The following is a 13,735-nucleotide window of genomic DNA, read 5'->3' as shown; positions in this document are numbered from 1 at the left end:
TCAAGTGTGTGTGGGCGAGAAGGCTCTGGCCGGAAGGACATTAGGTTTATGTGGCAAGTTGGCGCATTTCTTTCCTGGGGGTCAATTGAAAGCAATTAAAAAGGGAGTTTGGCCAGAAATGTCCACAAGTGGCAGAGCTGGAAAATATGCTATGAAAACTTTTTTCATAAAGGAATTAAAAATAGAGAGAGAGTGCTTTCTTTCTTTCTTGACATTGATGATGACGATGATGTTGTTATTATTCTCGGAGACTTATAAAACTTTCTCCCAACTTAGTTGAGGGAAGAAAGCCAAAAAGCCGCTGCACTGAAAACATCCTGCGATATACTTTAAATCGAGAGGGCTCCCTCTGCCAGGCGGTAATTAAAAGATTAATTTTTAATGCGCGCTTAGTCAAAATGCGACTGCGGCGCCCCATAAAAAATAAAAGGATCTGTGAAATTAGCACACACACACACACACCCACACACAGGATAACACACAGGCTAACACATTTTCATACATTGTAGTTTTTATCCGGAGCTCTCGGGTTTTTCATCATCATCATCATCATCGTAGTCATCTGGCTGGTTTATGAATCATATCCTTCCGTGCTCCTCCGCCGCCACTCCTTTATTTTCTTTTGTTTAATTTTTTATTATTATGCTACGGGCTTTTATATACATTTTCTGGTTGTTTTTTTAGTGCAACTGCAAATGAAATCAGTGAGTGAGTGTGAGTGTGTGTGCGAGCACACCTTTAAATTTTTAATGCACTCCGCCTGGTGTCCTGCCTGCCTGCCTGCCTGGTGTCCTCCGCCTGATTTTACACTTGTTTCGTGTTTCGCTTCCTGTCCTCCTTCCAGGACTTAATAATTAAATAGGACAGCTATGTATATACAAATAAAAATTAATTCGTTCCACCGGCTCCAGACAAATATAAAAGTGTGAAATATTCAATCAGTAGGAATAATTTATTATTTTCCCGATATTTTTGTTGACAAAACAACATTGAGATTTATTGATGGGTAATAATTTATAGAAATCAAAAGGATTAAACATCCCCGACTCTAGGATAGGTGCAAAAAAATAAATTACGAAATAAATACGGAATGTGAAATAAAAACTGTTTTCCATCCAGTCCCCCCATGTTGAATGAAAACAACATTAATCGCGCTTTTCCGCTCATTTCTCTTTCGCTTATCAACGCTCCTGTTCTGTCAACAGAAATGGTTCTACCTCTTTCTATTTCTGCATAGCCATCTCTTTCACCCGGTTGCCGGTTCGTGCACTATCATTAATATTTGAAATGCAGAAAAGTTGCCAACACTTTTCCCTCTTGTTTTTTGTTTACAATCTCTAGCGACAAAGCGGGCGCATAATTAGCTGCACAAAAACAAAAAAAATAAATAAAAACAAAAAAACAACAATTTAACTTGGCCAGCCAATTAGGGAAAAAGAGAAGAGCTGGAAAGATACAGATACAGATACACAAGTCGGCCCAAAAACGTTACTCAACCAAATAAACCTGACAAATTACATGGTTCGCTGCCGAATCCCAGGCCCCAAAAGCCCTATACCATTTAATATGATAGCAGTTCCCTATGCAGCTCCATAATTGGTTTTAAATAATCAAAGTGACCACTTTGAACTATACTCCCATTTTGGCACAAAAAAGAACTATAAAAGCTGTGATTTAAGAGTCGAGAGGTGACCTATCACGCCACGCCCTCTTAACACCACTCACATGGTAGAGACCCCTGCTGGCCCCTGAGGGTTAACCAAGCGTATGACAAAACCCACATTCACATCCAAACTATGTCGGTTGTCACAGGTAATTTTGCCGTCACTCTTTCTTGTTTTTCTGTCGTATCACTATGGTTCTTGACATTGACTGGCTGAACTAATAACCGCATGAGCCTAAAGCCTGATTAAACTGCGGTTAATGAGCCCCGCCCCCGGGGGCACCATGCATGGAAATTAATCTGAAAAGCGGCAGCTGGGAGCTCGAGGATGGGAGGTACAGGTGATGTGCACCACCCGGATCGTTTCAGATGTCGCAAGGTGTTTTTGGCTAACCACAAGTTACACAAGTTTTATTCGCGGTACTCTGTCAGTGGCGGCTTTGACTTTGGTAATCGAGTGGCGGCACTGGCAGCTCAGGTGTCACCCGCAGCACTTGACCTTGCCGTGTGGGTGGCTGGAAAGGCCGCCAAGTTTGTGCGACTCATGAATCATGATGAGCAACCTGTCGAATGTTGTTGTTTTCCTGTCGCACTCAATAGAAACTTAGAAATACGAGACTGTCAAAATTTCATGTGTACTCCATAATCTGTATTCCGTAAATGACAAATTGAAGAGCGACCAGCCCCGCAAGAATCAGCCTTCCCTCTCCATATGCCTTCCAAGAAAGCCCCCAAAGCACCCGCCAAGCTCCAGCTTAATCAGTATACCCGTTTTTTCGATGCCAAGAAGTCGCTGCCGCCCGACAGGAGTGTCCTGAGGCCACCGGGCCTCTACCACCAGGAGAGCGTCTATGTCCTGTCGACGAAGAAGTCGCCGAACAAGCGGCGTCCTGTTCGCGACAGCCATCTGCCCATGTGGCGTCGCACCCGCGGCGGCAACGATACCGACCACTACATGGTCGTTACCCAGGACTACACCCAGCATCAGAAGGAGAAGCCGACCCTGACCGCCTCGCAGTTAGATGCCATCTGCTACGATGTCATGAAGGAGCCCCATCAGCAGGTCCACCTGGAGGGCACCGATATAGTGCCCAGCATCCGGGGTCTCCGACTGAGCATCTGCGTGGAGAACACTCGATTCCAGCTGGTGGCCAAGGTGACCCGCAACATGGGCTTCCAGCACGTGCCCGAACACCGACTCTGGAACATCCAATGGTCGGATTCCACGCCACATCACGATCTCCTGCGTGGCATGAAGCGCTTCCAGCAAATCAATCACTTCCCCGGCATGGTAGAGATCTGCCGCAAGGATCTGCTTTCCCGAAATCTGAATCGCATGCTGAAGCTTTTTCCGGGAGACTATCGTATCTTTCCAAAGACCTGGCTAATGCCAACAGAGTGAGTACCAAAGACTAAGATATCAGTTATATTACTAACCATTATTCTAATCTGTAACAGTGCCTATGATGTGGCTATCTATGCCAGCAAGCATAAGCGCACCTTTATCCTCAAACCCTATTCGGCGGGACAGGGTCGTGGCATTTGGATAACCACCGATCTGAGGAGCGTTGGCAAGCGTGAAAAGCTTATATGCCAGACCTACATAGAAAGGGTGAGTCTAAAGGAGATAGTCCTTGAGTCAAGGCTAATAGTTACCCTGTCTTAGCCCCTGCTCATCGATGGCTACAAGTTCGATCTGCGGGTCTACACCCTGGTCACCTCTGTGGATCCACTGAGGATATTCGTCTACAACGAGGGCCTGGCTCGGTTCGCCACCCACAAGTACGTGCCACCGACCCTGGGCAACAGCAGCAACGTGTACATGCACCTGACCAACTACTGTCTGAATCGCCGCAACTCTCAGTACATGGTGGGGAGCAACACGGAAGTCGGCTCCAAGCGGAAGCTGAGCGCCTTCAACAAGTGGCTCGTGGAGCACAACTACGACGTGGCCGAGTTCTGGGCCAGTGTGGACGATGCCATCATCAAGACGGTGATCAGTGCTTGGCCGGTGCTGAAGCACAACTACAACGTCTGCTTTCCCAAGCACGACAAGATTCAGGCCAGCTTCCAGTTGCTGGGCTTCGACATTCTCGTCGACTGGAAGCTCAAGCCCTACATTCTGGAGGTCAACCACACGCCCAGCCTGAGTGCCGACGAATCAGTGGACATGGAGGTGAAACGGCCCCTCATCCGGGACACCTTGAACCTGCTGAGCACGGCTCTGGTGGACAAGGAGCAGATCATACGCGACGATCGAATCGAACACAGAGCCAGGCTGTTGAGGAACATCTACAGCAAGCGGATGCCCAACAGCCAACAGATGGGCGGAGCATCTTCGCCAGTGAGGGAGGCCGGTGGCAGTGAAGTGCGCCAGACCTGTTCCATCGGGGCACTCACTCAGCAGATCGCCTGGGAGGAGAGCCACCTGGGCAACTATCGGCGCATCATGCCGCCGCGCGACTCCGAGAAGGTCAACTACTATTGCAAGTTCTACGAGCAGAGCAAGCAGCCCATGTTCGCCGACACGGTGTCCAGTCGGCGGCGCGAGGAGCTCAACCACCAGGCCATGCAACGCCACCAGCGCGAGCAGCAGCTGCGGATGGAGCAGCAGCAGGTTCTGGCTCAGAAGCGTTTCCGGTGGCCGGGCGAGCCGGTGGAGGTCCTCCCCGTGAATCCCGTCATCCAGCAGATCAAGCGACGCCGCGAGGAGGTGGAGGCCCAGGCAAAGAAGCATCGGGCCATCATCGCCCGCGAAATCCAACGCCAGAAGGAGCAGCTACTGGCCCCCACCTGCGCTAAGGAGAGGCTCGGCATCTGGCAGAGTCTGCGCCGCGAGAAGCGCCGGAAGTACTCGCCGAAGCGCAGCACCAGCCTCGTCAAGGGAGGCCACCGGCGGCAGAAACACCGCCATGTCAGCCAGAGGGTCCGGCAGCAGCGGATGCTAGAGATAGAGGCCCAGAAGGATGCAAAGTTCCTGGAACAGCACTCCAAGAAGAGGCGACTGGAGGGCGGGCTGATCGCCATCGAGCCCACAGCCAGCCAGTCGAGTGTCAAAGTCCAAAGGAGCATCGGCAAAGGCAAGCCCAAGGCCAAAGGATCGAGGAAGAAACGAAAGGCCAAGTCGACCAACGCCAGCCTGGAGGCCAAGTCCAAGGAGCAGATAACCCCCAGCTCGGTGAAACTCAGCCGAGTACCATCCTCGAATTGGACAGCTGGGACGATAACCGAATCAGAAATGGTGCAGCATCAGAACTGGCGACGGGAGCGTGCCAGCCACATCGCTGAAACCCATCTCAGGGAACTGGTACATAGCTAATCCTCTCTAGAGCCACATCCTTGCTAACCTCTCTCCCTCTTGCAGATCTTCTCGAAGATGTACGAAAACGGTCACTTGACCAAGAACGACATCAAGTGCTTCCCCGATCTTCTGTACAGCATTCTCAGCAATGACAGCAGTTGCTGCTCCTAGTCCTAGTCCAGGGACCACTCCTTGTTGTTACTGTCTAGCTGGCCTAGCCAACAAGGTTCGTTTGAAATAGAAAACAACCAGGTATTTGTATCTTTTGTAAAAAGATAGGGAGTTTCATTCGATAGAGGAGGCCTAGCACATCGTAATCTATTGTTCGTTTTTTTTTGCATATTCCCATAAAGCCGAATTTTATGTCACCGATGGCGGTGAACATAAAAGGAAATAAAAAACAGCGATGGCCAGGATGGCTAGGTGATGCTGGGTGGGTGTGGATAATGGGGATATGAAACAGATAAAGGATAACTCCGTTAAAGGCAACCGCCTCATCGATTTGTCAAAGATTCGCGCCAGGGGATCGAATCCTTTTGTTTTTTCAGAAACTGGAAGAAAATACTAGAGCTTCATCTCCACATTTCCTCATAATACTATTTAGTTTCTCTCGGTGTATCCTTTATCCTTTTTTTTTCTCTGCAAGTTCCATTTGCTGGAAATCTTTGCCTTCTTTGATGGGCGCATGCATAAACAAAATGCAATACAATACGCGGCATGGGAGCCGTACAACGTGCATTATTGAAAACCTCAGTTGCCATGAGCTACCGCCGTCCTGCTGCTCTTCCTGCTCCTGCTTGCCGCATCCTTTCTGGCTCCCTCCTGGGCCTTAGAGGATGCAGAGGGCTTGGCTTTTCCAGGGCTTGGTTTTGGTTTAGGTCTATGGCTTTCGCTTTGGCTTTGGCTATGGCTTTGGCTGAGGCTTCGGCTTCGGCTTTTGCCGTCACCGCATGTCCTTCGTTGCACCACCAAGTGCATGTCCTCCCAACCGCCCAACCACCCACCTACGCATTATGGTCTGCTGGTTTCCATAGCCCGTTCTAGCATGTGTCACCCATATTGCAAAGGCTGCAGCTGCCGCTACACATTCCTGGGCTTTAGCTTATGGCAGACTGCTTTTTTTGCTTCCTATATGTAGATATATATATATTTTTTTCTGCTCCTTACCAACAAAGTCGAACAGCGCTCTGATAAGCCGCTTCAAAGAGGGTTTACATATGCCAGCCAGGCAACAGCAGCTGCCACCTCCACTGGGAGGTAGGGCTGGATATCTGGATGGCAGGGCTGGCTGGTTGCATTTGCATTGTGGCTGCCTGACTACCACGCCTGCTGGCCTTCAAGCTAATACATTATTGAACATTGTTGCCCTCCGCTGGTGTCAGCTAATACCCGTCTACGTACCAACTTTTATTGCATTTTTTTTTTTGGGCCAAAAACCGAGCTGGCTTGGTGGCTGGGTGGCTGGCCTCTTCAACTTTAACCCCTTGGTTGGCTAAACTTTATCATTCTCGTATCATGCTAGCATTTTGCCAGCACATATGCATGCAAAAGCAAATTTCCTTTGATGCTTTTAGTGTCTTCTTATTAAAAAGTTTTTAATCTTATCCCGAAAAGCTTTTTGTTCCATGCGGATAAGCGGCATCCATCTCCATCTCCATCCAACTACTGCTCGTCGTTTTTGGAAGCTGCGGAAATGAGAGGAGCACATAGTTCCACAAAAGTTTCCAGGCTTCTGGGTCATATGAGGGGAGTGTGTGGCACAAGGCAGTCGGCAGTCGGAAGGAGGCAGTGTAGTCTGCATTGTTGACAAAAGTTCCGGCTGCTATTAGAGGTCGTTTAGTTTGCGATTAGTTAAGCCAAAGCCAGTTGGAGCGTATGATGGAGCGTTGCTCGAGGAGGAACGTGCCCGGCCCAAGTTTCTTTCCCGGAGTTTTCACAGTTTTCTTTTCGTTCGAGTCTCTTTTCGGAGGCAATTGCATTTGCCAGAAGAGCATATAAATTCAGTTTAAAATTCTCAGCCAAAGTGCCAGATAATTGATGGATGCAGCTTTGCTTTAAGCCCCTCAGTTGTCAACAGATCACGGGTCGGGTTTCATTATCCCGCTTGTAAATCATATCCTGGCACTTGGCAGGAAATGCACTTAAGCCGGGCTTTATTAACAATCGGACTACCATACTGCAGCTCAATAAGATATTTTTTTTCAAGAGGCTTTTAATTTGTACGATCCCATAACGAGAAACGGAGAAACAACTGCATTGTAAAGGGAATTGCTTAATTCCAGGACATGCCAGCTGGAGGAGTGCTCCGTGGCGATGACTTAAGTCAACAGAAAGGATTTATATTCCGACCAGGCCAGAAGGAGGAGCAGGAGCAGGAGCCTGAGAGCTACGAAACGGCGTATATAAATCCAGTCAGTCGGACTTTACGACAATGGAACCTGCGAAAAGTCATTCAGTCAGCACGGAATATCCTGCTGCTGCACCAGGACATACAGCCGCCGGCAGCCATTTTGTCGGACGCGAATTAACATGTCTGGCTTTATACCCATACATAAACAAATATATACACACACATCCTTTACAGATGCACATGAAGGATGAGGATACTGGGCTGGGGCCCCAAATAATTTTCAGTTTTGTAGTTTTTATACTGCATGTTTTCCACTTCACAGGATTTTATGCTCGCACTTGGCTCAAGTGTTGGAAAATACAATTGCCTGGGCAGACACGGAGACAGAGAGGGCTACATACGTCCAGAAAGAGAGAGGTAAACATTTCCGCATTTTTGTTTTCTTTGGCTTTGTTGCACAGCTTTTTGCTAAAAAAAAAAAAAGACAATAAACTGTGCGAGGTGTGAGAGTGTGATGCTGGTGTCTACCCTATATACATATAGCCAGGATATAGGACAACAATGACTGTGTCGGTTAACTGGGTTGGGAAAGGCTCTAAAGCAAAGAGCTTCTTGAACTACATTTCAAAAAACAATCATTATTTTTCTGTTTGGGTTTCGAAACAAATAGTGAAAGCTTAGAAACTTAATAAAATTTAAATTTAAGAGTAAGAATAGATCTCTCTGTTTTTTAAGGACTTTATGCATTTTTTTACTTTCTTCTGTCGTTTTGTAGTTGTATTGTGTTGTGTCCTGCCCCCATCCTAGTCCTATAATTGCTGCTGTTGACGTTGCAGGTTGTTGCATACCTAACAATGCGCACTTTGAGCCAAGAGCTCCTCTCACACTTTCTGGACATTTTGTAGCTAAAAAGTATCAAATGTTGTGATAAGACCCTAGACCCAGTAGCAATACCCACAAAGCCAGTGGGGTGGCGGCGAGGTAGCCAGCTGAGATGCAATCAACACTCTCGTCTGAAGCCTAAGCGCCTTGTGGCAGGCAACAAAAAACCACATTTCCTCCCAGAGGCGACAGTGTGGCAAATAACTGTTTTCATATCCCTACCACTACCAGCCTGTTGAAAAACTCCGCTCGAGTGTGTGACAAGTTTCTTCGACAAAACAAATTGCAATGGATTTTATTTTATTTTCTCCGAAAACTCTCACACATATTATATTTCCCCCATACTAAGTAGCTAGGATAAGGATATATCTTCGTATAATATATAATGTATGTATGGAGGATGGCTACTACTGCTGTGAAGAGAAAGAGTAAAATACAGATATACACAAACACTTATATATACTATATGGTATAGTTCTCTGTGTACTTACAACTGTGATGGGATAGAAGGGATTTATGATGGTGAAGAGTAGAATGTGATTTGGCCGTGTAGTCTCGGGACGCTTTCTCCGTAGGTCGTCATTTGACTTGTTCATAAGTGCTTGCTGCTGGTTCTGTTGTTGTGTGGACTGTAAAAATATGTACATAAACATATATTTAGGCATAAGTATCGGGCATTAAATAGTTAAGTTTTCAAGGGAGTATCTATCATGTTTTTGTGTTTATTTGAAAGAGAAGTATAACCTGAAACTTCCTTAATCAGCTTCTAGTTTATTGACAGCTTTTCTTACATAAACCTCAAACCAATTGATTTTCTACACTAATGGCATAATTTAGAGCAATGCAATAGCCCATTCTCTAGTCTCTAATTGACGCTGTCATGGGGATACATATATACTCATGCAATCTCAATGTTAAATATTGTGGAAAGACGGCCAGAGCAGTACTATGTATATATTTTTTGGCTGCAGGCAATGGCTAACATAATTTCCGTTTTGTTTTGGCGGCAAAAACTCGAATATTTCTAAATAAATTACGGAATTTAGGTGGACCGTGTTCATGTCACGTTCGAATGTCAATCATTGGCAGCAAAAAGGGGTAAGGGGTTGGTGCAATCTAGCGAATATTTTGGCGCACTTTGACAGGTGGTGTGCTTTTGGTCTTGACACCAAAATGCCGTTGATTTCAGTACTAATTGCTTAAATCTTAAATAAATCATTATCACTAAGCGAACATTTTTCTATCCATTAGTTCTAGCTTTAATTACTTGGTTCTTGTCTGTCTCCCTGTTGTCAGCCATTCGCTAACTAATTACTATTGAAGTTAATTAACTTTTACCTGAGTTTCCAATTATTCGCTTCAATTATTCAATTGCTCGCGTTTTCTTGCATTAAACATTTCATTTTTGTTGATGATGCAGTCGTCGGTCTTTGAGAAGATATGACCCGGAGTGCAATCTACTCACTCCCTGCACTTAACCCTATTTTTTTTATACATACATATATATATACATTATATGTAAGTAGTACTGCCTGTTGCTACCTTTTGTTTTCATTGCCTGACTTTTGCAATTAGGTTAATGGTTCGCTTTTGTGACGTATTTTTAGAAGCTTGTGCGGCTAGAGAGGTCTGTAGCCGTATAATAAATACAAATATGTAAACATAAAGTCAAACAACTGCTGACCTTAGCAAGATATTACTGCAATTGAGTGGAAAAATGCCAGCCAGCCAGCCAGCCAGCCAGAAAAGGTGCCCCTGGCTTATCCATATTTGAACAATTTCTTTAGAATTTCTTTGCCATTTAATACCCAATTATATCCCCAAAATCGATTGATCATTTGACGAATTCATTATCTGCGGCTTACCAGACAAGAGGACATGGTAATCCTATACTTTGTGCCACAGGCAAGCCGACAGGAGCCGGAGTCCTTGCCTCAACCAAGGGTTAATTCAAATTTCAACAACTTTGAAGCATATGAGGAGGCGATTTGTTTGAAAATCCGAGAAAAAAAAACGTGAAAAAGAAAACTAAGAACGTTGAGCTGCCGGCAGGAGGAAACATTTGTTTTCTGTCAAATTTGCCTTTAATAATAATACACCATCATCAACATTTTTCATTCTTTTTCCCAGCTCTCACCCATCTCTCACTCTCAGTTTTCCTGGGGGTTTTTCTTTCAGGCTTTCCCGCCGGCAGCCACCCTCAGAGAAGTAAGAAAATCCCGCAGCAATGGAAACTGTTGATTAAATTACACAAAAACAACAAAAAGTGTTACTAAAATGATTGATGGATGGATGGCTAGATGAATGGTCGTTTTTCGTGTTGGTTTTCTTTGTGAGGATTTCGGATTTGGGATTTGGATTTAAGTGCATATCGAGAACTGCCTATAGAAGTGCACAAGTTGCGGTTGATGCCTTTGGGTTGATGTTGATTTTGTGTATTTTTCTTTCGATTTGTTTCCCGATTTCTCTTTATTTTTGGGTAAAAACATTTGAAACATTTTTAGCACAGCGGCGAAGGAATTGAAAATAGCCCACAGCCACAGACTGTGAGGTGCTGGTGTGAGGCATTGGTATGGTGGTGCTGTGGTGCAGTGGTGCAGCAGCGGTGTTGCAGTGTCGCGGCTGCATACCGCACTGCATTTCAGCTCGAACCGCAACGAAATGAAGATGAATTACCCACAAAATTTCACTAAGGATGCAACGACTGACTGAACACCAAAAACACAAAAACAAAAAAAAGAAAGCAAACTACAACAACGAATGACGACGGTCCATGCAAATTGCGAATTGCAAATCACAAATAAATTTTTGCTTTAAGAAATTTGCACTCAGTCGATCAAGCCATAGCTCCTATAGATGCTATAAAGTGCAACCTCAGCCAGCGACATCCGACATCCGACAGATATACAGATACTACAGATACAGATACAAGTGTACAATATAAAGGCGTTTGCCAAGAAAACCCCAACCCACAAAAACGAAAAAAAATAAAGAAAGATACGCGATGCGTCGCTGCTGTCGCCGTCATGAAAATGAAGATGAAGAAATGGCAATCGCAATGAACTGCAAGTTGCAGAATCTCAGATAAAGAATCGCGCCAGTAAAAATAGCTAAGAAATATAGCCAGAATCGGAATCGCAATCAGACATAGAGTTTGTCGTCTGTCTTCCTTGGCCCATTCGGCAGACAATTGAAGGTATGTCCTCGCCAGGAGTTGCTATTTGCCTGATGGCCTAGGTATAGCTCTTCTAATCAAAGCCAAACAAAGGGAATTTAGAGGAAGAAAAACCCCACCAAAATAGTCCCAGAACTGTCCATCTCCCTGGCAGCCACATATGCTGGTGCCCTTCATCATCTTTTTTTGGGGGAAAATGTCTGGCGACAGCAACATGAGGCGGCATTTGTTACTCGCAATTAGATGCACTGTATTCTGGCAGCAGACGGGCTGCCGGGTTGCGGCTGCACTCCGGGGCATTTTAGCCAACCCAGTACACGTCCGTCACCCCGCTTTTATTCATTTTTTTTTTTCAAGAGGCAACACAAGTCGAACAAAAATGGCACATAAAATGCAATTTACAAAATGTTTTCTTCAACGTTTGCATTGCGAAATTTAATTAAAACAGCAACAGCAGGCTACATCGCGCTATAGAAGCCACAAGAGCAACAAAAACATTGGAAATTAAATGCTGCAGATCAGTGAGCGACAAGAGCGAGTGGCAGTGCCAGATCCTAGGTTCTGTTTTTGTATCTACTTGGTTGGTATCTGTGGGCCAGGCCAAGTAAAAACATCAAAAGTCCAAGTCAAGTGGCTCGGCTGGTGGCTCAACATCAAAAATAATCGACCCGAAAGCGAAATGATTTTACAAAATCGCCACACATCGCCAAAAAATAATGAAACAATGTGTAAGTTATAAACAGTCTACAAATGCATTTGTATCCAAGAGATACATATATAAAGACGACCTCTACTTCTTGGGCGGCAATCAATCATTTTGGCAAAAGAGCAAACCTTTTAAAAACTACTCGCATATACACCCCCGATCGCATACTATTGGCATTGCTCATCGCAGCCAACAACATCAACATCATCATCATCATCCTCGGAAATCGGAAATCTGTGGCCACAAACGTCAGAGATACACTCTCATGAATGACATAAGTACTCGGCGGTATTTGTATCTGATTTGTATCTCTATTCTAGACCACACATCTCTTGGTAACCCAACGGCAATTGCTCTACTCACTATATAGTATATAGAAATTATATATATATTATATAGACCGTTTTGCCATTTGGCCAGATCTCTTATCTTGGTTAGCAACGCTCATTAGTCACAGCGGGTGGTGGTGGTGGTGGCGGAGCACGTGGAGCATTGAAAATTGTCATTAGTTCGGGGTTTGTTTTCTTTTTTTTCCACTGACAAGTGTATGTGTCTCTCCCCCCCGACCACTTTTCTTGGAAAGTAAATTGCATGTGCTTTGGTTTCTAATGATTTTCAATTAGAAATCTCTGACACCCGACCACACGAAGAGATTAGAGTCTTGTCTGCCGGGATTTGTGTCAAATGTTAAGCTCTATTTTCTTTTCCCCAACTCTTGTCTCAGAAAGTGTGTCTTGAAGTTTAATTAAACTTTTGATACACTTATTGGTTCTACAATCAAAGCCCATTCAACTTAGTGGCTATAATTAAGCCTAAAATAATATTGATTTAATTACAGAGACTCTTTCGGAAGCTAGACCATTTTCTTGAGGAAAAACCATTGACGAACCAGACACCCACAAGGCAAAAAAGAAATAGCTCTCTTTCCTAAACAAACTGAGCCATAAATCCATCCATCTTTTCAACAAACTCTGCCAAAGGCAAAAAGTTCTTCCCGCTGGCCGTGCTGGCTGCTGTTTGTTGTTTGCTGTTGATTTGCGTTTTCGTCATTTTAATGTCAGTTCACTTGACGTGCCAGTGGATATAGCAACAAACTAGAGATACTCCCAGGGACTGACAAACGCCTAGATGGATATATGGTCGGACAGATGGACACCCGGACAGATGGGCCAACTTGGGCCTGAGGTCCGACCGCGTTGATCACTTATGACAACAGTCTGCGTCTCAGTACTGGGTCGTGTGTCTGTGTGCCTTCATGTAATTTATGTGGAAAAATCTTTCGGGCGCTTCAAACATAAAACAATTTTCATTTTCCCCCCTTTTAGCTGGCTGCCCCCGGCCTGGTGATCTGCTGGCTGTGGTCTGCGCGCAATTTACGCGCCGCTTTTCATGTGAAAATCTTCACTAATTCGTCTGTTTGGGCTACTCGATGTCTATGCTTGAGTTTTCCTTTTTTTTTCATAATTTCTTATTTATGGAAAATGCTTTTAAATGCGCATAAAAATATACATACATACATGTGCAGGGAGAGTGGGTGGATGGGTTGGCAAATACAAATTTGTATTGAGGCACAGAAATTGATTGCCAAGAAAAGAAAAAAAAACCCCGAAAGAAACTAAAGACAGAGAGTACATATATCTGCAAGATACAATTCGGGA

The 13,735-nt window shown here is 44.9% G+C and overlaps 2 protein-coding genes across 18 annotated transcripts in view; one reads left to right on the top strand and one right to left on the bottom strand.

Moving 5' to 3' along the window:
- Positions 1–13,735, bottom strand: part of sm (heterogeneous nuclear ribonucleoprotein L) — a 108,555-nt gene that overhangs the window by 73,391 nt on the left and 21,429 nt on the right. For all 17 annotated transcript variants that reach the window (XM_070278597.1, XM_070278598.1, XM_070278606.1 and 14 more), the window contains exon 3: positions 8,688–8,825. In XM_070278597.1, the coding sequence (XP_070134698.1) occupies positions 8,688–8,825 (138 nt within the window). The remainder of the gene's footprint in view (positions 1–8,687; positions 8,826–13,735) is intronic.
- On the top strand, positions 2,240–5,238 carry TTLL6A (Tubulin tyrosine ligase-like 6A). The gene is made up of 4 exons (XM_017237817.3): positions 2,240–3,061; positions 3,122–3,275; positions 3,330–4,970; positions 5,028–5,238. Exons 1-4 carry the CDS (start codon positions 2,376–2,378, stop codon positions 5,133–5,135), a joined length of 2,589 nt encoding a protein of 862 aa, XP_017093306.2. The 5' UTR covers positions 2,240–2,375; the 3' UTR covers positions 5,136–5,238.

This window comes from Drosophila bipectinata, chromosome 2R (genome assembly GCF_030179905.1).
Source record: "Drosophila bipectinata strain 14024-0381.07 chromosome 2R, DbipHiC1v2, whole genome shotgun sequence".
Lineage (NCBI taxonomy): Eukaryota > Metazoa > Arthropoda > Insecta > Diptera > Drosophilidae > Drosophila > Drosophila bipectinata.
The sequence above is the reverse complement of the archived record's forward strand: the minus strand, read 5'-3'. Positions and strand labels throughout refer to the sequence as shown.

What these genes read in the sequence shown, in the direction of transcription:
- TTLL6A (XM_017237817.3), top strand. Translation starts at nt 2,376, where the DNA reads ATGCCTTCCAAGAAAGCCCCCAAAGCACCCGCCAAGCTCCAGCTTAAT. An exon ending in GCCAGACCTACATAGAAAGG is followed by an intron (nt 3,276 to 3,329) that starts GTGAGTCTAAAG and finishes ACCCTGTCTTAG; the next exon opens with CCCCTGCTCATCGATGGCTA. An exon ending in AAACCCATCTCAGGGAACTG is followed by an intron (nt 4,971 to 5,027) that starts GTACATAGCTAA and finishes TCCCTCTTGCAG; the next exon opens with ATCTTCTCGAAGATGTACGA.